This window comes from Hypanus sabinus, chromosome 4, assembly GCF_030144855.1.
Source record: "Hypanus sabinus isolate sHypSab1 chromosome 4, sHypSab1.hap1, whole genome shotgun sequence".
In the NCBI taxonomy this organism is placed as follows: Eukaryota; Metazoa; Chordata; class Chondrichthyes; order Myliobatiformes; family Dasyatidae; genus Hypanus; species Hypanus sabinus.
In genome coordinates this window covers 9,664,651-9,688,575 of record NC_082709.1, presented here as the reverse complement: position 1 = coordinate 9,688,575, position 23,925 = coordinate 9,664,651, and the positions used below count along the sequence as shown (strand labels likewise).

Here is a 23,925-nt window from a genome sequence, read left to right as displayed (position 1 = left end):
AAGCACTGTTTTCATACTTGGCTCAGATGCAAATAGAGTATAAAGTAAATAAGCAGCATTAGGTCATTTGGCCTATCGAGTCTGCTCTTCCATTTCATCATGGCTGATCCATTTTCCACTCAGCCCCAGTCTCCTGAATCTCCCCATATCCCTTCATGCCCTGACTAATCAAGAATCTGTCAGCCTCTGCCTGAACCCAATGACCTGTGACAACAAGTTCCACAGAAATGTCAGTTTATGTGAGAGGACAGGTGGCAGAAGTGGCCACAGCACTGGACAACCCTGACAGAGAGTTTCAATGTCATGTTGCAAAACAGCAGGGAGCTTTTATCTTTAACCTTTCACAGTTGCCACTGTTGTCTTTATATCCAGGCCGGCATTCACAAACAGGAATTCCATTTTGTTGAACGCAGTGTTGATTCGCTCCTTTGCATTTTAGTGCACACGATTCTGTAGATATTAAGGAAAATTACTGTAAATCGCTATTGCAGTTACTCAGATTCTGAAACATATCTTCATATTACACAGTTAATTTAAATATGTACAGTATAAATGCCTCCTGTATCTAATAAATTGGCCACTGAGTGTATATTCGTGGTCTGCTGCTCCTGTAGGCCATCTACTTCAAGCTTTGATGTGTCGTGCATTCAGAGACGTTCTCTGTTGGAATACGTGGTTATCTGAGTTACTGTTGCCTTCCTGTCAGCTTGACCCATTCTGCTCATTCTCTTCTGACCTCTCTCATTAACAAGACATTTTTGTCCACAAAACTGCCACTCACTGGATGTTTTTATTTTCTTTTTTGTTCCACTTTGTAAACTCTAGACACTGTTGCATGTGAAAATCTCAGGAGGTCAACAGTTTCTAACATTTCAAAGCCCATTTAGTAATTTCCTATTTATACATTACATAAAAGCATTTATGTTATATATAAGCAACAGAGAATAACATCTTAAAGAAGATATCTGTAAAATCTATAATGAATAAGCCCATGATATAGGAGCAGAATTAGGCCATTTGGCCCATTGATTCTTCGCTGCTATTTCATCGTGTCTGATCCTATTTTCCTCTCAGCCCCAATCTCTTGCCTTCTCCTCGAATCCCTTCTTGCCCTGATCTATCAAGAATCAAGACCTCTGCACAGCCTCAGAATAGAGGAGTGTCTTTTTAGACCAGCGATGAGAAGGAATTTCTTTAGCCAGAGTGATGAATTTGGAATTCTTTGCCACAGGCAGCTGTGGAGGCCAAGTCTTTATGTATACTTAAGGCAAAGGTTCATGGATCCTTGATTTGTCAGGGCATGAAGGGACACAGGGAGAAGGAAGGAGATTGGGGCTGAGAGGAAAATTGGATCAGCCATGATGAAACACAAAGCAGACTCAATGGGGCAAATGGCCTAATTCTGCTCCTATATCTTATAGTCTTATGGTCTACTTTAATATAACACTTCAATGCTGATAAGTAAAAAGTAAGTACCTGTGCATTTTGTCTCGTTTGAGGAGATCTTATAAAATCCTGTTTTGCAGATGCACTCAGCCAGACCGTGGTTCGGTTGGTAACAGTCAGCAGTATCCTTGTTGCACTTATCTGAGTTGCATCCTTGAATAGCTATTGAAAAGAAGAACAAGCTGGGAAATTAATTTCAAAACATCTAATATACACATTTTATGCTATCTTATATCAGACTTATTTCCGTATTATTCTGAACATCGTTTGTAACCCAATGGATCTTTAAACAAATACACTAGTAACATTTTCAACATTTTACATCTCAATCTAATTCTATTTTTGTATGCATTAATGGTTGGATGCTGAAAAATTGCAAGAAAATTGATAGAATGACTTAAACAAGTGTTTAAAGGCTGGAAACAACACCCCAAAACTGCTTCTGACAGACTTCAATGGTTATAATTAGATGCATGTGGTAGCCCCATGAATGCTCAAGACATCATTGACTACAATTATAGTGGGATCCTGGACCAGCTGCAGTGATGACTGGCTTCTGGGCTGTGAAGTCACTTTCGTGAACTTTACTTCTGAATGTTATTTTCTTTTTCTTTTTATTGTCTGCACAATTGTTCTTTTTCTTTTGCATACTGGTCTTTGATGGTCTTCTTTTAAGTGAGTTCTATCGGGTTTCTATTTTGTGGATGCCTGGAGAAAAATCTGAATATTGTATACAGTGTACATGCTTTGGATAATAAACGTGAACTTTGAACTTTGTAATGCTGGACAATTCTTAACTACAGAAAGCTATAGAAGTTAAGTTGTCAAATATAGTTCAGAAGGAGGATGATAGATTTCTAAATACAAAGGAGGTGGCTAAGTCAGAGGATTGGCCACAATTCTTTGGTTGTCTGAGTAGAGTGAAAGGGCTGAATAGCCCCACTTTTGCTCCTAAGCTCTTTGTTTCAAAGTTCTAGAGCAGGAGTTCCCCACCTTTTTCATGTCATGGATCACTACCATTAAACAAGGGATCTGTTTATCCAGTCTTTCCTCATACATATCCCTACCAGGTGGGGAATCCCTGTTCTAGAGCATCTATTACCAGCAAAGCTTTACCCATCTCATGTATTTAGATTAACACTACCCGGTACTTTCTTCATAATAAATCACAGATTTGAATTTATTGGGAGCTAAGTACACCAGAAGAGAAATAAAATTAGCTCACACCAATAATGCAAGATCATCTTTTCCATTTAGATTTATGGAAGATTCAAAGGTCAGGCCTTCTGGAAAAGCTGCTCTTAACAAGAAATCAGAGAGACTGAGAGCACTACAGCACAGATTAAGGCCCAACACATGTGCTAAACACCTTTTCACCACCTTGTTGACCTGTGATACTGATTTTTGCAATCAATGCTCTTGCACTCCTAGAGCTCTCTGTTGTGTTACACTCCCTAACACCTGACCGTGCATAGTATTGGTTTTACACATCTGCGGAAGAAAATATTGTAAGCTAAAGATAGACAAAGGGTTAATATTGGCCTTTCTATATGGAGACTAGTTTCCAGCTTAGGTTTGAAAGATATAGCCTTGGTTTTTAGCAGAAACAAGACTTAGAATCAATACTTGCAGTTGTTTGTATTGTAAGAATCAGCCACAAGAATATGAGATAAACTGTTTTACACACAGTTGTACACAAGACGGATTTTTTAAATTTTTGGCTGATTATTTGGGTATAGCTTATCACAAGAGAACTGCATATGAAGCTAACTTATCTTTTGTAATTCACAAGGTTAATCAAACAGACTTTGCTTTTGCAATTGATTTGTACATGTATAAAAGGAGCTGAGCTCTGTGTATTATTTGGAGTTCGAAACCCACTGTTAGTGGTTCCACTCCCCACAATATCATGAATAAGGCTTGCTTGTGTCTAATTTACTTCCAATCAATGCACCATAGCATTGGAGAGGGATAGGAAGAGACAAGTTAGGAAAATGTTTAAATGGAATAAGGAGAAATACAAGGCTATCAGACAGGAACTTGATAGCATAAGTTGGAAACAGATGTTCTCAGGAAATGTATGTAAGGAACGTGGCAAATGTTCAGGGGATATTTGCATGGAGTTCTACATAGGTACATTCCAATGAGACTGGGAAAGGATGGTAGGGTACAGTAACCGTGGTGTACAAAGGCTGTTGTAAATCCAGTCAAGAAGAACAGAAGAGCTTACGAAAGGTTCAAAAAGCTAGGTAAAGATAGGGAGCTAGAAGATTATAAGGCTAGCAGGAAGAAGCTCAAGAAAGAAATTAGCAGAGCCAGAAGGGGACATGAGAAGGCCTTGGTGGACAGGATTAAGGAAAATCCCAAGGCATTCTACAAGTATGTGAAGACAAGAGGATAAACTCCTCACGTCCCCCTTAAACTTTTCACCTTTCATCAATATTCATGGATATGAACATTTTTCTGGGCAAGTTCTCTTCCTGCTCTCATTTTCAATTTCCCATTCCAGCCATTCTTTGTAAAACCCATGTAAATGATTTGGCTGCTAACGGCTAAACTTCTATCTTTCACCTTTCACAATTGCCTAATTCTTTCACCTAAGCCCAATCTTTCTCTTCCTTCAATGATTTAACCAGGGCGGTGTGAGTCAGTGTTTAGGCTGAATTCAGAGTCATGCCTTCCCCCAGTGTTCAACGTCAAGAGTTTTGGACTCTTTTATTGCATGATTATGATATCATTTGTGCTTGCTATCTTCTGTGTGCTTTGTGCTGTGTGTGACAGTTGATATTGTGTTTTGCATCTTTACCCCAGAGTAACGTTGTCTCGTTTGACTGTATTCAAGAGTATTCATGCATGGTTGAATGGCAACTAAACTTGAATTGAACTTTTATATGCTTAAAGAAACTCTTCTGATTTTCCCTCATATCATTTAGTATTTATTTTTCTACTTTGTAATTATTCTATTAAAAGGCAAGCTCTTTGTATAATTTTGAAACATCACATTTTATGTTAATAATGGAATTCTTCAAGAAAATAATTCTGTTATTTTTTTTAAGGGATAGTGCAAACAGGATGTTTTATTCATCAAAGCAACTGAGGATATATCTCTCTTTCCCTCTCCACAAATGGCGTACCTTTGTTCAAAGTAAATTTACGAAGTACAGATACATCACCATATACAACCCTGAGCATTCACAGTAAATACAAGAAACACAACAGAATCAATGAAATAACTCACCCAATAGGATAGACAATCAATGTGCAAAAGATAACTGAGCAAATACAAAAAGAAAGAAAAAAGAAATAATAATAATATTAACAAATAAACAATAAATATCAAGAACATGAGATGAAGAGCCCTTGAAAGTGACTCCACAGGTGTGGGAACAGTTCAATGACGGGCTGAGTGAAGTTAACTCGTCTGGTTCAAGATAGTTGAGAGTTAATAAAAGTTCCTGAACCTGGTGTTCCAGGTCCTGAGGCTCCTGTACTTCATTCCTGATGGCAGCAAAGAGAAGAGAGCATGGCCTGGGTGGTAGGGAAACTTGATGATGGGTATTCATTTCCTGTAACAGCACTTTCTATTGATGTGCTCAATGGTGGGAAGGGCTTTACCCATGATGCACTGAGCTGTTTCTACTAAATTTTGTAGGTTTTTCCATTGAAGGGTATTGATGTTTCCATGCCAGGCTATAACGCAACTAGCCAATATACTCTCTACTACACAACTATAAGAAGTTTGTCAAAAGGCACTGCCTGGCTTTCCTCAGAATGATAATTATGTGCTGGGCCCAGAACATTTCCTCTAAAATAATAATACTGAGGAATTTAAAGAAGCTGACTGTTTCCACCTTTGATTCCCCTGATGAGGACTAGCTCATGTTTCCTCCTTCTGAACTCAATGATCAGTTCTTGCTGTTGCTGTCAGGTGGTTGTTGTGGACCATTTACGCAGATTTTCAATCTCCCTCCTATTTGCTGATTTGTCACCACCTTTAGTTCGGCCAATGACAGTGCCAAAGCAAACCTAAGTATGGCATTGGAGCTGTACTCAACCTCACAATCATTAGTATAAAACAAGTAGAGCAGGGGGCTAAGCACACGGCCTTGTTGTGCACTTGCGCTGATGGAGATTGTGGAGGAGATGTTTTTGCCAGTCTGAAGTAACTGGAGTCTAGAAGAGTGGAAATCAAGAATACAGTTGCACAAGTTCTAGGTCTTGAAGATTATTAATTAGATTTGAGAAGATGATACTATTGAATGTGGAGCTGCAGTCAATGAAGAGCATCCTGATATGTAAGACCATAAGATATAGCAGCAGAATTAGGCCATTTGGACCATCAAGTCTGCTCCACCATTTCTTCATGGTTGATCCAGTTCTCCTCTCAGTCCCAATCTCCTGTGTTTCCCCCCGCCCCATATCGCTTCATGCTCTGACCAATCAAGAATCTATCAATGTTTGCCTTAAATATACATAAAGACTTTGCCTCCACAACTACAGGAAGCAAAGTATTCCACAGATTTGCCACTCTCTGGCTAGACCTCTCTCTCTTCTTGAAGTGTGGAGTGATATTTGCAATTTTCCAGTCTTTCAGAACCATTCCAGAATCTAGTGATTCTTGAAAGATCATTACTAATGCCTCCACAATCTCTTCAGCCACATCTTCAGAACCCTGGGGTGTACACCATCTGGTCCAGTTGACTTATCTACCTTCAGACCTTTCAGTTTCCCAAGAACCTTCTCCTTAGTAATGGTAACTTCATACACTTCTTAACCCCTGATACATGGAACTTCTACCATACTGCTAGTGTCTTCCACAGTGCAGATTGATGCAAAATTACTTATTCAGTTTGTCCACCATTTTTTTGTGCCCCATTACTAGCTCTCCAGCATTGTTTTCCGATGGTCTGATATCCCCCCTCCCCTCTCTTTTTATACTTTATGTATCTGAAGAAATCTGGCTTACTTTTGTATTCCATCTTTACCTTCTTAATGACTTTTTTAGCAGCCTTCGGTTGGTTTTTAAAAGCTTCCAATCTTTTAACTTCCTACTGATATTTGCTCTATTATATGCCCTCTCTTTGGCATTTGTGTTGGCTTTGACTTCACTTGTTAGCCACAGTGGTGTCATCTTTTCTTTAGAATACTTGTTCCTCTTTGGGATGTATATATCCTGTGCTTTCTGAATTGCTTCCAGAAATTCCAAACATTGCTGCTCTGCCATCATCCCTGCCAGTGTTCTTTTCCAATCAATTCTGGACAGCTCCTCTCTCATGCCTTTATAATTCTCTTTACACTGTAATACTGATACATATGACTTAAGCTCCTCCTTCTCAAATGTTAGGGTGAATTTGATCATATTATGATCATTGTCTCTAAGGGTTCTTTTACCTTAAGCTCTCTAAATAATTTTAGTTCATTGCACAACACCCAATCTAAAATAGCTGATCCCCTAGTGGGCTCAACCACGAGTTACGAGCTGCTCTAAAAAGCCATCTCATAGGTACTCTAGAAATTATCCTTTCTGGAATCCAGTACCAAACTGATTTTCCCAATCTACCTGCATATTGAAATCCCCCATGACTATTGTAACACTGCCCTTTTGGTATGCATTTTCTATCTCCCATTGTAACTTTTAGACCACATCCTTCCTACTGTTTGGGGGTCTGTATACAACTCCCATCAGGATCTTTCTATCCATGCAGTTCATTAGCTCTATGCACAACACTTCATCACCTTCCAACCCTATAAAACCTCTCTCTGATGATTTGATTTCATTTTTTTAAAAATGCAGCCCCATCTGTCTTCTCAAAACAATGTGTATCATTAGACATTACGCTCCCACTATAATCTTCTTTCAGCCATGATTCAGTGATGCCTACATCATACTTGCCAATCTGCAGCTGGGCTGAAGATTCATTTACCTTATTCCCTGTACTGCGCACATTCAAATATAACACCTTCAGTCCTATCTTCACTCTTCTCAATTTTGTCCAACTTTCACGTTGCGTCTCATCCTGTTGACTGCAATTTTGCCCTGTCACCAGCCTCTCCTCACTACACATTGCCTCTGCTTGTAAACCAAACTCCTCATCGTCTGTCCTGTTATCTGCCTTTCCTAGGATATGTCTTCCACTGAAATACACGCAGCTCAGGGCACTGGTCACATCTTGCTCAACCTTTTGATTTCTTACTTTGTCAGAGGTCTCCAATTTCGGTCTCCATTCCTTCTCCACTGTCTTGGCACTCTGGTTCCCACCCCCCTGTAACTCTTGGTTAAACCCCACTGTGCAGTATTTACAAACCTTCCCGCTAGGATATTAGTTCCCCTTCGGTTCAGATGCAAACGATCCCTTCTGCACAGGTCCTACCTTCCCTGAAAGAGAGCTCAATGATCTAAAAATCTTATGCCCTCCCTCCTACACCAACTCCTTAGCTGCACGTTAAACTGTATAATCTTCCTAGTTCTGACCTCACTAGCACGTGGCATGCATAGCAATCCTGAGATCACAACCCTGGAGGTCCTGCCCTTTAACTTAGCACCTAAATGCCTGAACTCCCTTTTGCAGAACCTCATCAATCACCCTATCCACATCATTGGTACCTATATAGACCCCAACTTCTGGCTGTTCACTGTCCCACTTAGGAATGCTGAGGACTCAGTCTGAGATATCCTGGACTCTGGCAGCCAGGAGCAATATACCATCCAGGAATCTTATTCCTGCCCACAAAACCTCCTGTCTCTTCCTCTAAATAATGAATCCTTTATCACCACAGCATGCCTCTTCTCCCCACCTTCCTTTCTGTGCCACAAAGCAGAGACCTGACTGATGTGACTTTCCTCTCAACACACACAAAATGCTGGTGGAACACAGCAGTCTAGGCAGCATCCACCAGCATTTTGTGTGTGTTGTTTGAATTTCCAGCATCTGCAGATTTCCTCGCGACTTTCTTCTGTTAGGTTAACTTCTCCCCTCCCAACAGTATCCAAAATGATATACCTGTTGCTCAAGGGTTGGCGACATATATGCACCTTAGCTGCCCCAGTGTTCCAGGGTTGAATGAAGAACCAATGAATTGGTATCTGCTGTTGACCTTTTGTGATGGTAGGCAAATTGGAGCAGATCCAAGTCATGCCTCCAGCAGGAGATATGTTTCTCATCACCAACCTGTTTAACTTCATCACAGTGGATGTAATTTCTACTGGAGATAGTCATTGAGGCAGTTTACCACATTCTTCTTAGGCACTGGTAAAACCAAAGCCTGCTTGAAGCAGGTGGGTACCTCACACTGCTGAAACGAGAGGTTAAAGATCTCAGTGAACACTGTGGTAAAGCAGTTTGTGCAGCAGTCTCACTTTGAGTTCTGTCCATGTAGAATCTGTTTATTCTGTCTGTGACCAGGGTGATCCTGTTTCCTCCAGCATGTCAAAGATATGCTGATTGGCTACTTAAATTGTGTTGGTGCAGATCAGTCACAGGATTATTGCTCAGGGGGTTAATTGATGTGAATGTCAGAAGAGAGCTGGGATTGATGTAGATAATTGTCACAACACATTAGGCTGAGGAGGCAGTTTCATGTATTTTGCTTACTAGTGAGGTGCTGCCTGGCCTGCTGGAAGTTTTCAGTATACACTGTTGTATTTTAAATTCCCAGCACTAGCAGATGTTTGACTTTCATTTCCATGAAGTTCAAAGTTCAAAGTAAATTTTATTATCAGAGTACAATACAGTATGTCACCACATACTACCCTAAGATTCATTTTCCTGTGGACATACTCAGCAAATCTATAGAACCGTAACTAGAACAGGTAGAAACTGTTCTTGAACTTGGTAATGCGAATCCTGAGGGTCTTGACCCTTCTATTTGATGGTAGGTGTGCTCAATGGTTGGGAGAGTTTGGCTCATGATATGCTGGGCCAGATCCATTACCTTTTGCAGGATTTTCCATTCAAAGGCCATGATGCAATGTGGGTATTCACTGGAAGAGGTGTGGAAAATGTAAACAGTTGCTTCATTATAACAGTGCCTGAAATTCCATTTTATTACTGAGTAATAAAGAAGATCAAAATTGTATTGCTTACTTATATATTTGAAGCTTTCTTGTACTCTTCCTGCAATGATTGATTCATTTACTGTGCTATCTTCTCCAAATGTGTTTGTAACATCTGCGATGACACTCCCCTTCCTGTAATCATAAAGTCACATAACTTAACTCACTAAGAATGCACAATGACACAATGTAAGTGCTGCAGGGTCAAATAACTCATCAGAAAGTCCAATGAAGAATCATAAACAGTTTCATTTCTAGTATGACCCATTTTTTTCTCTCTGCAGTTGACTGCTTTGGGATTTACTCTCCAGCCAATTCCATTTACCATTGGTACATGTCACCTCTTATTTTCCTCTGTGGTACATTGCACTTTCAGTTCCTATATGGACCCATAATTATCTCCTGGTATCATGAATTCTCCTTGGATAAACATATGTGTTCCTCAAAAAAATCATACAGTTCATGAGTGGCTTGACAGACAGTTTTGATGAAGAGTCCCAGTCTGAAATGTCAACTGGTTACTCTTTTCCATAGATGCTGCCTGACCCGGTGAACTCCCCCAGCATTTTGTGTGTGTTGTTCTGGATTTCCAGCATCTGCAGAATCTCTTGTGTTTGTAGGTTTATCTCTTAACATTCCTGAAGAACCTAGACACTCTGCAACATTGCAATTGTGGAATTTAATTTCAGCTAATCACATGAAATTAAAATTGAATATTAGTTATTATTGAGATGAATTATGAAGAATTCTGGATATTAAAGCGATGGTGTATATGATGCTGGAACTTGATAAGTACCAGGACAAACTCAAATGCTCTTGCTCCAACTTGCTATGTTCTTATGCCATATACTGCTGCTACTCTTTTTCTTTTCATATTTTCTTATTTTCACTGTGATAATTTGTTTTTATATTTCCTGGCTGTTTACTTTAGAGCCATAGAATTGTAAAGTATTCAGCACAAAAACAAACAAGCCCTTCAGCCCAACTTGCCCATGCCAACCAAGATTCTCTTCTAAGCTCGTACCATTTGCTTGCACGTTGCTCATGTTCCTCTAACTTTTCCTATCCATCTACCTGCCCAAGTGTCTTTTAAATGTTATCATTTGTATCACAATCACTTCCTCTGGCAGCCCTTTCCATTTCTGTACCACCCTCTCTGTGAAGTTGCCACTCAGATGCCATTTAAATTTCTCCTTTCTCACAAACTTATTCCCTCTAGCTTTTGATTCCCTCTCCCTAGGAAATAAAACTGTGCATTCACCCCTTCTATGTCCCTCATAACTGTATATACTTCCAGATGTTTATACTTCTGTTTTCTATGCCCCAAGGAACTGAGTCCCAGTATGCCTAACCCCTCTCTAAAACTCGGGCCCTTGGGTTCTGGCAACGTTCACGTACACCATTCGGTACAGGGTGGGGGGATGGTCTCTGTCACGGGTGCTAGCCTCCCCAGCATCCAGGACATCTTCAAAGAGTGATGCCTCAAAAAACTGGCATCCATCACTCAGGACAAGCCCTTTTCTCATTGCAGTCACCAGGAAAGAGGTATGGGAGCCTGAAGACACACACTCTGTGATTCAGCAACAGCTTCCTGCCCTCCCCCATTTGATTTCTGAATGGATTGAACCCAGGAACACTACCTCACTTCTTTATTTCTATCTGTTGCATTACTTGTTTAATTAAACTATTATATATGTAATATATTATACACACACACACACACACACACACACACACACACACACACACACTGTAATTTACAGTTTTTCTCTTTTCTACTATTATGTATACCTATTTCTTAGACTGGGTTCTGCCTCTTTACCAATCTTTCAGTCAATCCTTGTGGATTTTAAAATAATCCCAATCCTCAATTTAGATCCTAAAACAATTGTATAAATCTCTTCATTAGAATTTCAACCTCTTCTGTAGATAACTCTCAGCAAAAGATTGCCTCCATTTTTTTCAATCTTTTATGAACACCCAAATAGACTCCAATCCCACCTCCTGGTTTTATAAGCAAAGGTCATTCTTCATTCCTGTTACAATATCAGAGCCATCCCATCTCTTCTGATGTTGAGACTCACAGGCAGTAGAAAGTTCAGAAAATGAACCTGAGATGTACATCATCTGACAAGGCCCATCGAACAGTCTACATGAATGGCAGAACAACCTTGCGGGGCTCTGTCCCTTCCTCCTTCTATTTCTGTATTCACCTGCTCTTAATAAAGACTTCCAAAGTCCACAATATTTCATTTTGAATTAATATCTGACCTTATTTTGATTAGTTAGTCATTAACTTTCTGTTTTTCTTGTTTAACAACACAGAACAATATTGTATGATTCAAACCATTTATCATGTTAACTTCAGAAATCACATATGAAACATTTAATTCAATTTTCTCATTACCTTACGCTATATATGATAGTTGATTTGTAGCCAAGGTCCCCCAAATTCTTCTTAAACTGTAAAACAATTCAGAATAATCGATAAATTTTCGATATATTTAAAATCCAAAAAAACAACACTTTCTTTCTAATTAAAATAGATTTCTTTGTCTCTTTCTTCAGTTTCTTTACATTAGGAACCACTTGCAAAACTATTGCTTGGAAGCTGGATTCCGCCTATGGTTTATGCATAATAACACATAGGGTTGCATGGTAGCTTAGTGGTTAGCATAACGCTTTACAGTACCAGCAACCTGAGTTGAATTCCTGCCACTGTCTGTAAGGAGTTTGTACCTTCTCCCCGTGACCACATGGGTTTCCTCTGGGTGCTTTGGTTTCTTCCCACAATGGAAAGCAAGTAATGAAAAACTCTACAGCTGACAAAACCATAATGTAAAACCATGTTAGGTGGTTTACTCCTGTAAACAAGAGCCTTCCAAGAGTCATCCAGGAAGGTCTGTGTGGCACGGTCCTCCAGTAATGTGAATCCTGGAATCCTGGTAACAATGCCGCAAAACATTCAGCTTCTTAAGGTTAGGTCACATGACTGGCATGGAGTAACAGATCCTAAATTGAGATCTTCGCAGTAAATTGTATTTTATGCCTGGATCTCATTCTTTCAGTGAGGTACACTCATTAGGAAGGGCAGAGATGTTGTAACAAGCCCTTTACATGATTAAAGCATTTGTCTGCTATAACAAGTGCAAGTGGACTTATAAAACATAATTCAAGGGATCTTTCACATCATTTAGGTTCTCTGTGTGATTCCTAGTGTATTATGCCAGCACAACTAATATTTTCTTTCAGTTCCTACTAGAGAAATATAATTTTTCAGTGATCTTAAAAGAAGTGTCTTTCAGACCTCTGCTTCTCAGCTGGTAGAGAAGATCGTGGATGCAGACTAGGAAAAATCCCACTGTAGCCTTCCCTTTTACAGGACGTGCATAGAACACCAAAGCATTGTGCCAACCTTTTAACCTACTCTAAGATCAATCTAACCCTTCCCTCCTGAATAGCCCTCTATTTTTCTAAAATCCATATACCTATCTAAGAGTTTTTTAAATGGCCAGAATGTATCTGCCTCTACTACTAACCCTGAAAGGGCCTTCCATGCACTCACAATTTCCTTTGTAAAGAACTTACGTCTGACATACCCCCAATATTTCCCTCCAATCATCTTAAAATAATGCCCCTTGCATCAGCCATTTCCAACCTGGGCAAAAGTCTTTGACTGTCCACTCAATCTATACCTCACATCCTTCTCTGCTCCAAAGAGAAAAGCCCTAGCCCACTCAACCTATCCTCATAAGATATGCTCTCTAATCGAGGCGGCAACCTGGTAGATCTCCTCTGCACCTTCTTTGGAGCTTCACCACCAGAAATGATCATAACATTCAAAATGTGGTCTAACCAGGGTTTTATAGAGCTGCAACATTACCTTATGACATTTGAACTCAATCTCCTGAATAATGAAGACCAACACAGCATAGCCTTCTTAACAATTCTATCACCTCTTGCAGCAACTTTGCGGAATCAATGGACAAGGACCCCAAGGTCCCCAGGTTTCTCCATGTTGCCAAAAATCATGCCATTAACCCTTTATTTTGCCTTCAAATTTGACCTTCTAAAGTGAATCACTTCACACTTCTCTGAGTTGAATTCCATCTGCCACTTCTCAGCCATTGTTCCGTTGCAATGAAACAAAAAGTTGTGCACTTTAGTTGAAGGGAGAAAGGCATGGACTATTTTCTAAACAGTGAGAAAATGAGAAATTGGAGGTGCAAAGGTATGCTAAAGTTTGGGCACCCTAGGTCAAAATTTCTGTTACTGTGAATAGCTAAGCGGGTAAATGATGACCTGATTTCCAAAAAGCATAAAGTTAAAGATGACTCATTTCTTTAATATTTTAAGCAAGATTACTTTTTTATTTCCATCTTTTACAGTTTCAAAACAACAAAGAAGGAAAAGGGGCCCGAAGCAAAAGTTTGGGCACCCTGCATGGTCAGTACTTAGTAACACCCCCTTTAGTAAGTATCACAGCTTGTAAACACTTTCTGTAGCCAGCTAAGAGTCTTTCCATTCTTGTTTGGGGGATTTTTGCCCATTCTTCCTTGCAAAAGGCTTCTAGTTCTTGGGATTCTTGGGCCGTCTTGCATGCACTGCTCTTTTGAGGTCTATCCACAGATTTTCAATGATGTTTAGGTCAGGGGACTGTGAGGGCCATGGCAAAACCTTCAGCCTACGCCTCTTGAGGTAGTCCATTGTGGATTTTGAGGTGTGTTTAGGATCATTATCCTGTTGTAGCAGCCATCCTCTTTTCATCTTCAGCTTTTTTACAAACAGTGTGATGTTTGCTTCCAAAATTTGCTGGTATTTAATTGAATTCATTCCTCCCTCTACAAGTGAAATGTTCCCTGTGCCACTGGCTGCAACACAAGCCCAAAGCATGATCGATCCACCCCCATGCTTAACAGTTGGAGGGGTGTTCTTTTCATGAAATTCTGCACCCTTTTTTCTCCAAACATACCTTTGCATACTGAGGGCCAAAAAGTTCTATTTTAACTTCATCAGTCCACAGGATTTGTTTCCAAAATGCATCAGGCTTGTTTAGATGTTCCTTTGCAAACTTCTGACGCTGAATTTTGTGGTGAGGATGCAAGAAAAGTTTTCTTCTGATCACTCTTCCATGAAAGTCATATTTGTGCAGGTGTCGCTGCACAGTAGAACAGTGCACCACCACTCCAGAGTCTGCTAAATCTTCCTGAAGGTCTTTTACAGTCGAATGGTGGTTTTGATTTGCCTTTCTAGCAATTCTATAAGCAATTCTCTCGGAAATTTTTCTTGGTCTTCCAGACCTCAACTTGACCTCTACAGTTCCTGTTAACTGCCATTTCTTAATTACATTACGAACTGAGGAAACGGCTACCTGAAAATGCTTTGCTATCTTCTTGTAGCCTTCTCCTGCTTTGTGGGCATCATTTATTTTAAATTTCAGAGTGTTAGGTAGCTGCTTAGAGGATCCCATGGCTGCTGATTGTTGGGACAAGGTTTGAGGAGTCAGGATATTTCTAAAGCTTTGAAATTTGCGTCACCTGACACTTCCTAACGATGACTGTGAACAAGCCATAGCCCTAACAAGCTAATTAAGGTCTGAGACCTTGACAAAAGTTATCTGAGAGCTCAAATCTCTTGGGGTGCCCAAACTTTTGCATGGTGCTCCTTTCCTTTTTTTCACTCTAAAAATTGTACAAAACAAAAATAATACACCAATCTTGCTTAAAATGTTGAAAAGGATGTTTCATCTTTAACTTTATGACTTTTGCAGATCAGTTCATCTTCTACTCACTTAACTATTCACAGTAACAGAAATTTTGACCAGGGGTGCCCAAACTTTTGCACACCACTGTATTTGGGATTCCTAAGGGCAGGATTTCCTAAAGGTCAACTTGTAGGTTGAGTTGGTAATAAAAAAGGCATTCAGTTCAAAAGGACCAGAATATAAAAACGTGGATATAATGTTGAGACTTTTCAAAGTGCGGGTCAGATCACATTTGGAGTTTCGCAAGTAGTTTTGGGCCCCATACCTAAGCAAGGGCATGCTCAAGTTGAAGAGGGTCCAGAATGTGTTTATGAGAATGATCCCAGGGTTGAAAGGGTTTATATAGAAGAAGAGCTTGATAGTTCTGGGTCTGTACTCAGTGGAGTTTAGAAGAATGAGGAGGTCTGGGGGCAATCTCATTGAAATATACCAAATATTGAAAGGCCTGATTAAAGTGGCGATGATGAAGATGTTTCTAACAGTGCAAGAGTCTTGGACCAGAGAGCACATCCTTAGGATAACAGGACACTCCTTTGAACAGAAATGAGGAGGAATATCATTAGCCAGAGAGTGGTGAATCTGTGGAATTCACTGCCTGAGATAGCTGTTGAGGCCATGTCATTGGGTAAATTAAAGCACAGGTTAATATGTTCTTGATTAGTAAGGGTGTCAAAGTTTACAGGGAGAAATTAAAAGAATAGGGAAAAAATCATCATGATTGAATGGCAGAGCATACTCAGTATGTTGAATGGCCTAATTCTGCTCCCATGTCTTTTGCTCTTAATGTTAAATCTCTCCCTCCAAGAGGACCACAACCTTGTCATGGTTTGGAGGCTTGAGTGCCTCAATGACCTGAGGTGCTATACTGGCTGGAGTCAGGGCTTTATTCTTTGGCCCTTGGTCGGGTCACCCATGCCAAATAGGCCTAAGGGTAAAAGCCAGTCTAAGGGTGGTCCACCAGTCCTCCAAGTTTTGAGGTTCATCTCAGGACTAGCAGCCCTGTCTTGTGTTATGGAAATTGTTATGGAAACAGCAATGAAGAATTCTTCTACATGTAAGTTTGACGGTATTTCTGAGCCTTGCATGACCTACAGTGATGAAAACTGAGAGGAAGCTACTGACGTGATGAAGGAAGCCCTGAACACTGCCAGAGATGGAGGATCTTCACTGCTGCCCTAAATACCAGTGGCGTAACAGGCAGAAGTTAAATCTCCTAGTGCTGACAATATTGGAAAACTTGACCTTATCCATGTTTATCAGAAAAATTCTGAAGGGTTGCGATGTCTCCAAAGACTCTCTGGAAAGAAGTTCTTTGTTGTTGAACCTCCTGGGAATAAAGTTGCCAATCCACCTTGAATGCCGAGTCCATGTAATAACAATATCTCAGTAATCTGGTGCTGCCAATAGTGCTATTAATGAGACACCCACTGAATGAATATCTCAATACTGCCACACTGAAGAAAATATTCCCTATTAATGTACATCAAACTCTGCAGAACTTGGAAACTGTCAAAGCAGCCAAGTGAGTTTTGAAGTTGCCCATTCAAATGTAATGCCCTGGTTAAAATTTCGACTACTATGTTGTGAGGTAGTTTATTTTAGCAGTTTTCTGTAAAAGCAGAGTGCTATGCTGGAAAGTGTGTTTTGGCTTCAGCTTAGATAAGGATACATGTTTTCCAACTTTGGCATGTGAATCAGCCAGTCAGGATTGTGGGGAAGAGTTTTGTGAAGGACAGTCGTCTGGCTCGGGGGCTTTTGGCAGGAGCTGTGGAGCAGAACAGAAGGGAAGATGCTGCAGAATGCCATTGGAAGGGAAGTCCCCATTGCACGAAGGACTTTGTGCAGATGAAAGGATCTAAGGAGGAAAGGTCAATACTCCTGAGAAATAGCCAGTTTGTTCAAATGAGACATCGAGGGAAGTTCAGAATTTGGTGTGTGTTGTCACACAGATCGTGGGTCCAGTATGTGAAAAAAAGACACTGTGAGCTTCAGTGAACTTGTTTAACTGTAATGGGCCCGCCCTTTTATTTTCTTTTTCCTTTTAACTGTTTGACGAAGCTGAAATTTGTAAATATACTTGCTTTATAATTTTATGTAGTATACCATCTGTTATTTCTGGCTGACTGACTATTCTGTATGGGCAGCATTTACACAGCATTTGCTCAAATCAATGTTTCTTTAATTGGATGGGTTTCGTTGAACTCCCAGATCAGACAGACCCTGGACAGGTATTGTTTATGAAAGGTGGCCTTCTCACTGCTGAGTCACGTGGCTGTGAGCAGAGCCGGCTAACAAGCCAAGTTGGTATATGGGCCCAGTGAAAGGGTTTCACACGACTCATGATATTACCGAGAAAGACATACATTAATGGAACATGCTCCTTGTTTTAATGAGATGTTTTCAAAATGATTGTAGTATGGAACATTGAGCTCATGTTTATGCAAATACAAACGGACAGAAGTGAATATTATGATGTACTTGGTCTGATTGGCAAAATTGCACCCGTAAATAAATGTTAAGAGTGATATATTGTAGATAAAATAGCATTTTGTGCATCTAACTCCTAAAAAATAAGTGCCTTATCAATCATTTATGGACACATTAGGCCAATCTTATTCAACTTTCCATTGTGTTGCTCTTTAACTGGTCTTCAAATAGAATTATGAATGAATGTCATTTCATCATCTCTGACTCTGTGGATGTTTGATTTAGAGATACAGGATGGTAACAGGCTCTTCAGTCCTACGAACCCATGCTCCCCTATTATGCCTCTGTGACCAATTAACCTACTAACCTGTACATCTTTGGTATGAGTGAGGAAACTAGTGTACCTGGAGGAAATCCACAGAGTCATGGTGAGAATGTACAAACTCTTTACGGACAGCGATGGGAACTGAACCTGGGTCGCTGGTACTGTAAAGCGTTGTGTTAACTGGTATGCTACCATACCACCTCAAACATACAAACTCCTTACAGACGGCAACGGGAATTGAACACTGATTGGAGGTACTGCAAAGCATTACACTAACCGCTGTGCTGTCATGCCACCTCCAACTGTGCTGCACCCAGTTTTTGTTCAATGCTTCATTACAATAGCTTGAGTAAAGCTAGGGAAAATATCATTTGAGAACTAGAGGATTGAATCGATGACCTGCAAACCTTAATGAATTGTAGAGTCATTTCAGTATTTTACAGCTTTGATTATTTTCTCATTAAACAAAAGTTATTTTTGTCTTTTATTGTCTTTAACTTATAAAATGCACTTCAAAGCTATAAATACGTACTGCATCAGTTATAAAATTATGAAGTTTTTTACGTTCCTCTGATGCTTCATTCTTCATCTCTTCCGTAAATTTTTGCTCGAGAGTTACTTCTCCACTAAAAGTTTTGCCTAGATATTAAACAAAAATAATCTAATATTTATATTTTGTTCAAATGTCAGAAGATTTTGTGAATTTAATTATAAATGACAGTAACTTCTCCTCCATCTCTCATCCTTTTCATTTTCTTATTATAATTAGTTTATGAATAATTGGAAAGCTTCTGAGACCCAGCGCAAAAAGCATCAGTGATTGTCTTCATTTCCAAAGGTCTTCACTAGTGACTTATTCTGCATGTTGGGTTATGTTATTAGCTAATTCAACTTGTAAACCACCAAGATTCAGTGACAATGAAGTTCCAGGAACATATAATCCTTGATTAACTTTAGAAACTGGTAACTGCTCTGCCCCTGATCATAAGAAACTGCAGAGAGTTGTGGACAGAGCTCAGCAGACCATAGAAATCAGCCTCCCCTCCATGGACTCTCTCTACACTTCTCACTGTCTTGGTAACGTAAACAAAAATAATCAAAGAACACGTCAGCTGTGGAGATTCCCTCTTCCCCACCACTCCCCCAATGGGTAGAAGATAAAAAGCCTGAAGACACATACCACCATGCTCAAGAACAGCTTTCATCCTGCTGTGATAAGACTATAGAAAGGTCCCTAGTATAAGATGGCTTCTTGGTCTCATGGGCCTTGCACCTCATTGGCTGACTGCTCTGTACTTTTTCTGCATTCTGTCATTATCTTTCTTTGTACAAACTCAATGCACTGTTGTAATGAAATTATCTACTGTATATGAAAAGCATACAAAACAAAGTTTTTCACTTTGTCTTGGTGCATGTGACAATAATTAACCAATTTACCAATTTGAAAATGATCAAAAGGAACATTAGGAAAGAATGAACAATTACCTATTCATTCATGGGACACGGGCATCTGCAGCAAGGTCAACATTTATTAAACATATTTATTTGTCTGAAAGGTGGCAAGACACCATTGTGAAAACTACAGCCAGTGAGTAAAAGAATCATATACAGCACAAAAGCAGGTCCACACCAAACTATTCTTCTGCCTAGATCCATTGACCTGCACCTGAACTAAACCCTCTATACCCCCCTGACCCATGTACTCAAACAAATTTCTCTTAAATATTGAAATAGCACCTGTGTCCACCACCTCCACTGGCAGCTGGTTCCACACTCATACCACCCTCTGAGTGAAGAAATTCCCCCTCAGGTTTCTCCTAAGTATTTCACTTTTCATACTTAACCTATGACCTCTGGTTCTACTCTCACCTGACCTCTGTGGGAAAAAAGCCTGCTTGCATTTATCCTAGCTATAAATATCATTATTTTGTAAATCTCTCAAATTTCCCCTCATTCTCCTGTGCTCCAAGAAATAAAGTCCTAACTTATTCAAGGTCTAAGGTCTATCTAGGTCTAACCTACATCTAAGGTCTTCAAGTCTCAGCAGCATCCTTGAAATTTTTCCTTGTATCAAACTTATTGATATCTTTCCTGTCAGGAAGTGACAAGAACGACACAAAATGCTCCAAATTAGACCTCAACAATGCTTTTTACATCTTCATACAACATCCTAACTCTGGTACTCAGTACTTTGATTTATGAAGAACAATGTTCTAAAAGCTCTCTTTACAACCCTATCAACTTGTGGCACCACTTTCAAGGAGTTATGGATCTGTATTTCCATATCCCTCTGTTCTACTGCACCCCTCAGTGTTCTATCATCCACTGTCTAAGTCCTAGCTTAGTTTGTCCTTCCGAAGAGCAACTCCTCACAGTTGACTGCATCAAATTCTATCCACCATTTATTAGCCCTTTTTCACGGTTGGTCCAGATCCCACTGCATGCTTTGAAAACCTTCCTCGCTGTCCACTGCACCCACATTCTTGGTGTCCTAATGAAGATTGTTTCACTTGTTGGATGTCTCAGGATGTTAACCTAGCAATTAAGAGATTTTTAGATTGAGAGTTTTAGTTAGTGGCCCTAATAGCCTAGTGTTTATTATTTTCCTTTTGTTCTGTGACAGTTCTTACTAAAATTCAGTGGACTGTTCATTCCGCTTGAAGTGTCACTCCCTCTGCACGTGGTCATCGCTGAATACCAAGTCAGAAGGGTTTCTTTACTATAAACTCTCCAATCAGATCTGATTCATTATACAACTGTCTTTTCCCTAGTGGGCTCAACCACAAGCTTCTTCCAGGTGCTGCTGCACCCCTGCTCTTGGTATCTAGCATCATCCCGATTTTTCTAATCTCCCTGCATGCTGAATTCTCCTCTGACCATTGTGACATTGCCTTTTTCACATGCTTTTTTCTATTTCCCTTTGTTCTTTCTATGTCGCATTCTAGCTAATGTTCAAAGGCCTGTATATATCTTCCATCAGTTTCCTTTTACCCCCTTAGCACTTGTGGTGAACTATATATACCTGTCTGGACTGCTCCTGTGGCTCCTCCCACAGACCCCGGTATAAAGGCGATTGGAGGCACTGCTCCCCCCTCAGACTCCAGGATGTTGTGTGGTGGTCGCTTGCTGCTTGTGCTTTCTTCCAGCCAATAAAAGCCTACCTTAACTCACGTCTCTGAGAGTTACTGATGGTGCATCAGCACTCTACCCACAAGTATTCAACATCTTCTCACCCCAGATCACTTGACTTCATTTCATTTCTTTAATCAACGAATCCACCCCATCTCCTCTGCTGGCATTTCTGTCCCAGCTGTGATCTTGTTTCAGCCATGACTCTGTGATCTCCACATCCTACCTGACAATCCCTAAATGTGCCACAAGATGATCCACCTTATTTCTTATACTGTATGCATTTAAATATAACACTTTAAGTCCTATACTCACCAACCATTTAGTATTATTGTCTCTTTGTTGGCTGGTTAAATTCTTATTCCTTTCTAAACCTACTGACTCATTCTTTATTCTGGAAAGGAGTTCCCTGCAACCATTCAGTTCTTAAACAAAACCCAAGTTACTACACTTTGACCATTTTGATCATTTTGCTCTAATATGGACACTGTTTTTGTTTTCTTTCTTGTAAAAGTTGTATTTTATGTTTCTTTTGTGATTGCTGCTGAAATGATGCCAAGTGCCTGGAATACTGCTCAAATTCTCCAACCTGATCCCATGAATGTCGATTTCCCTTCGGCAACCAAATTTCCCACTCCCACTTTCTCTATTCCCCACTCCGACCTTTTACTTCTTCTCACCAACCTGTCACTTCCCCCCATCCTCAGGTCCCCTCCTCCTTCCCCTTCTCCTGTGGTCCACTCTCCCTTCAAATCAGATTCTTTCTTCTCCAGCCCTTGACCTTTCCCACCTGCCTGGCTTCACCTCTCACCTTCCAGCTACCCCCACATTTTTATTCAGGTATCTTCACCATTCCTTCTCAGTCCTGAAGAAGGGTCTGGTCTGAAATATTGACTTTCTATTCATTTCCTTAGATGCTGCCTGACCTACTGAGTTCCTGTAGCATTTTGTGTGTGTTCTGGATTTCTAGCATCAGCAGAATCTTTTGTGTTTATGGTGCTGCTTGTTTGTCATTGCACCTGTTCATAAATCTACTTGTGCACATGACAATGAACTCAACTTGGACTTTAAATAGATACTTTGTTCATATTTTAAAATTTTGGTAGTAGTTTTAAAATATAAATGTGACTTTTAAATATAATCAGATTCAGAAAACATGTCATATTACAATATTTCCTAATAATACCAGTAGTTTTCAGAATTCTAAATAGAAAATTTTATATACTTACCTGCCACACAGGTATCATTTTCTCTGTAATAGTTAAAGGCACATTCACATATATAGCCATTAAATGTGTGTTTGCAAATTGCATTTGCTCCACAGTTGATCATTGAACAGCCTAGTTCTGAAATAGAAATTATCTAGATTAAATACAGCCTTAATAAACTAATTACATCTTATCTTTTATAAGTTACAATCAAAATCCTGCCCCAATACACATTCAACACAATTCCAAATATTAGGTCTAAGTGTCCAGATTGGCATGATATAAAGTTCCAAACTTAAATGTGAACCATTTCTTTGCCTCCACAAATAATGCTTGACCTGTTGAGTTCCTCAGTCAGTCTGTTTCTTGTCTGTAATTCATTGTTTCTATCTAGGCCATGTCTTTTAACAAGACTGTACAGTCAATTAAATCAGCACAGCCGAAAAGTAAACTTTTATCACAAGATGGTTATCCTGCTAAAATAGACAGTAGGTATTTTGGCTGTTTTGGACAGTAGCTATAAAAGAAATTATCATTGTAGCTTGATGAATAAAACTCAGAGGAACATCAGGAGTTGTTTTTTACTCTGGATTCCTCACAATGTTTTTCCATTGATTTGTTGCACCTTCCGTTCAAAAATGTGAGGGGTGATTCTGTCAACATAGTTAGGAAGCTCTCGTGATTTCTAAAGCATGTCAGTTCCCTTTAAATGTTTCAATTCTCACTGTACCATGGTACAACTCAAATGGTTTGACAGAATGCTTTTCCGCAGTTCCTCCAAAAATTAAGCAATTATTCAAAATGAAGCAAAAATTACACCTTGAGCAGAACTCTAGCATGATCTAGAATTTCATCATTGACATATTCCTAGCATTAAAACAATACTGAGTCTGACTGACTGTAAGACCATAAGACCATAAGACAAAGGAGCAGAAGTCGGCCATTCGGCCCATGGAGTCTGCTCTGCCATTTTATCATGAGCTGATCCAATCTCCCATTTAGTCCCACTCCTCCTCCTTCTCATCATAACCTTTGATGCCCTGGCTACTCAGATACCTATCAATCTCTGCCTTAAATACACCCAATGACTTGACCTCCACTGCTGCCCGTGGCAAAAAATTCCATAGATTCACCACCCACTGGCTAAAAAAATTTCTTCGCATCTCTGTTCTGAATGGGCGCCCTTCAATCCTTATGTCAAGCCTCCTCGTACTAGACTCCCCCACCATGGGAAACAACTTTCCCACGTCCACTCTGTCCATGCCTTTCAACATTCGAAATGTTTCTATGAGGTCCCCCCTCATTCTTCTAAACTCCAAGGAGTACAGTCCAAGAGCGGTCAAACGTTCCTCATGTGTTAACCCTCTCATTCCCGGAATCATTCTAGTGACTCTTCTCTGAACCCTCTCCAATGTCAGCACATCCTTTCTTAAATAAGGAGTCCAAAACTGCACACAGTACTCCAAGTGAGATCTTACCTGTGCCTTATAGAGCCTCAACATCACATCCCTGCTCCTATACTCTATTCCTCTAGAAATGAATGCCAACATTGCATTCACCTTCTTCACCACCG

General features: G+C 39.9%; 1 protein-coding gene across 4 annotated transcripts in view; it reads right to left on the bottom strand.

The window, feature by feature from the left end:
• LOC132392476 (mucin-13-like) overlaps positions 1-23,925 on the bottom strand; it is a 115,142-nt gene that overhangs the window by 11,444 nt on the left and 79,773 nt on the right. For all 4 annotated transcript variants that reach the window (XM_059966367.1, XM_059966370.1, XM_059966368.1 and 1 more), the window contains 6 exons: positions 22,374-22,490; positions 18,548-18,654; positions 11,907-11,962; positions 9,531-9,634; positions 1,477-1,608; positions 339-450 (listed from right to left, as the gene is read on the bottom strand). In XM_059966367.1, the coding sequence (XP_059822350.1) occupies positions 339-450; positions 1,477-1,608; positions 9,531-9,634; positions 11,907-11,962; positions 18,548-18,654; positions 22,374-22,490 (628 nt within the window). The remainder of the gene's footprint in view (positions 1-338; positions 451-1,476; positions 1,609-9,530; positions 9,635-11,906; positions 11,963-18,547; positions 18,655-22,373; positions 22,491-23,925) is intronic.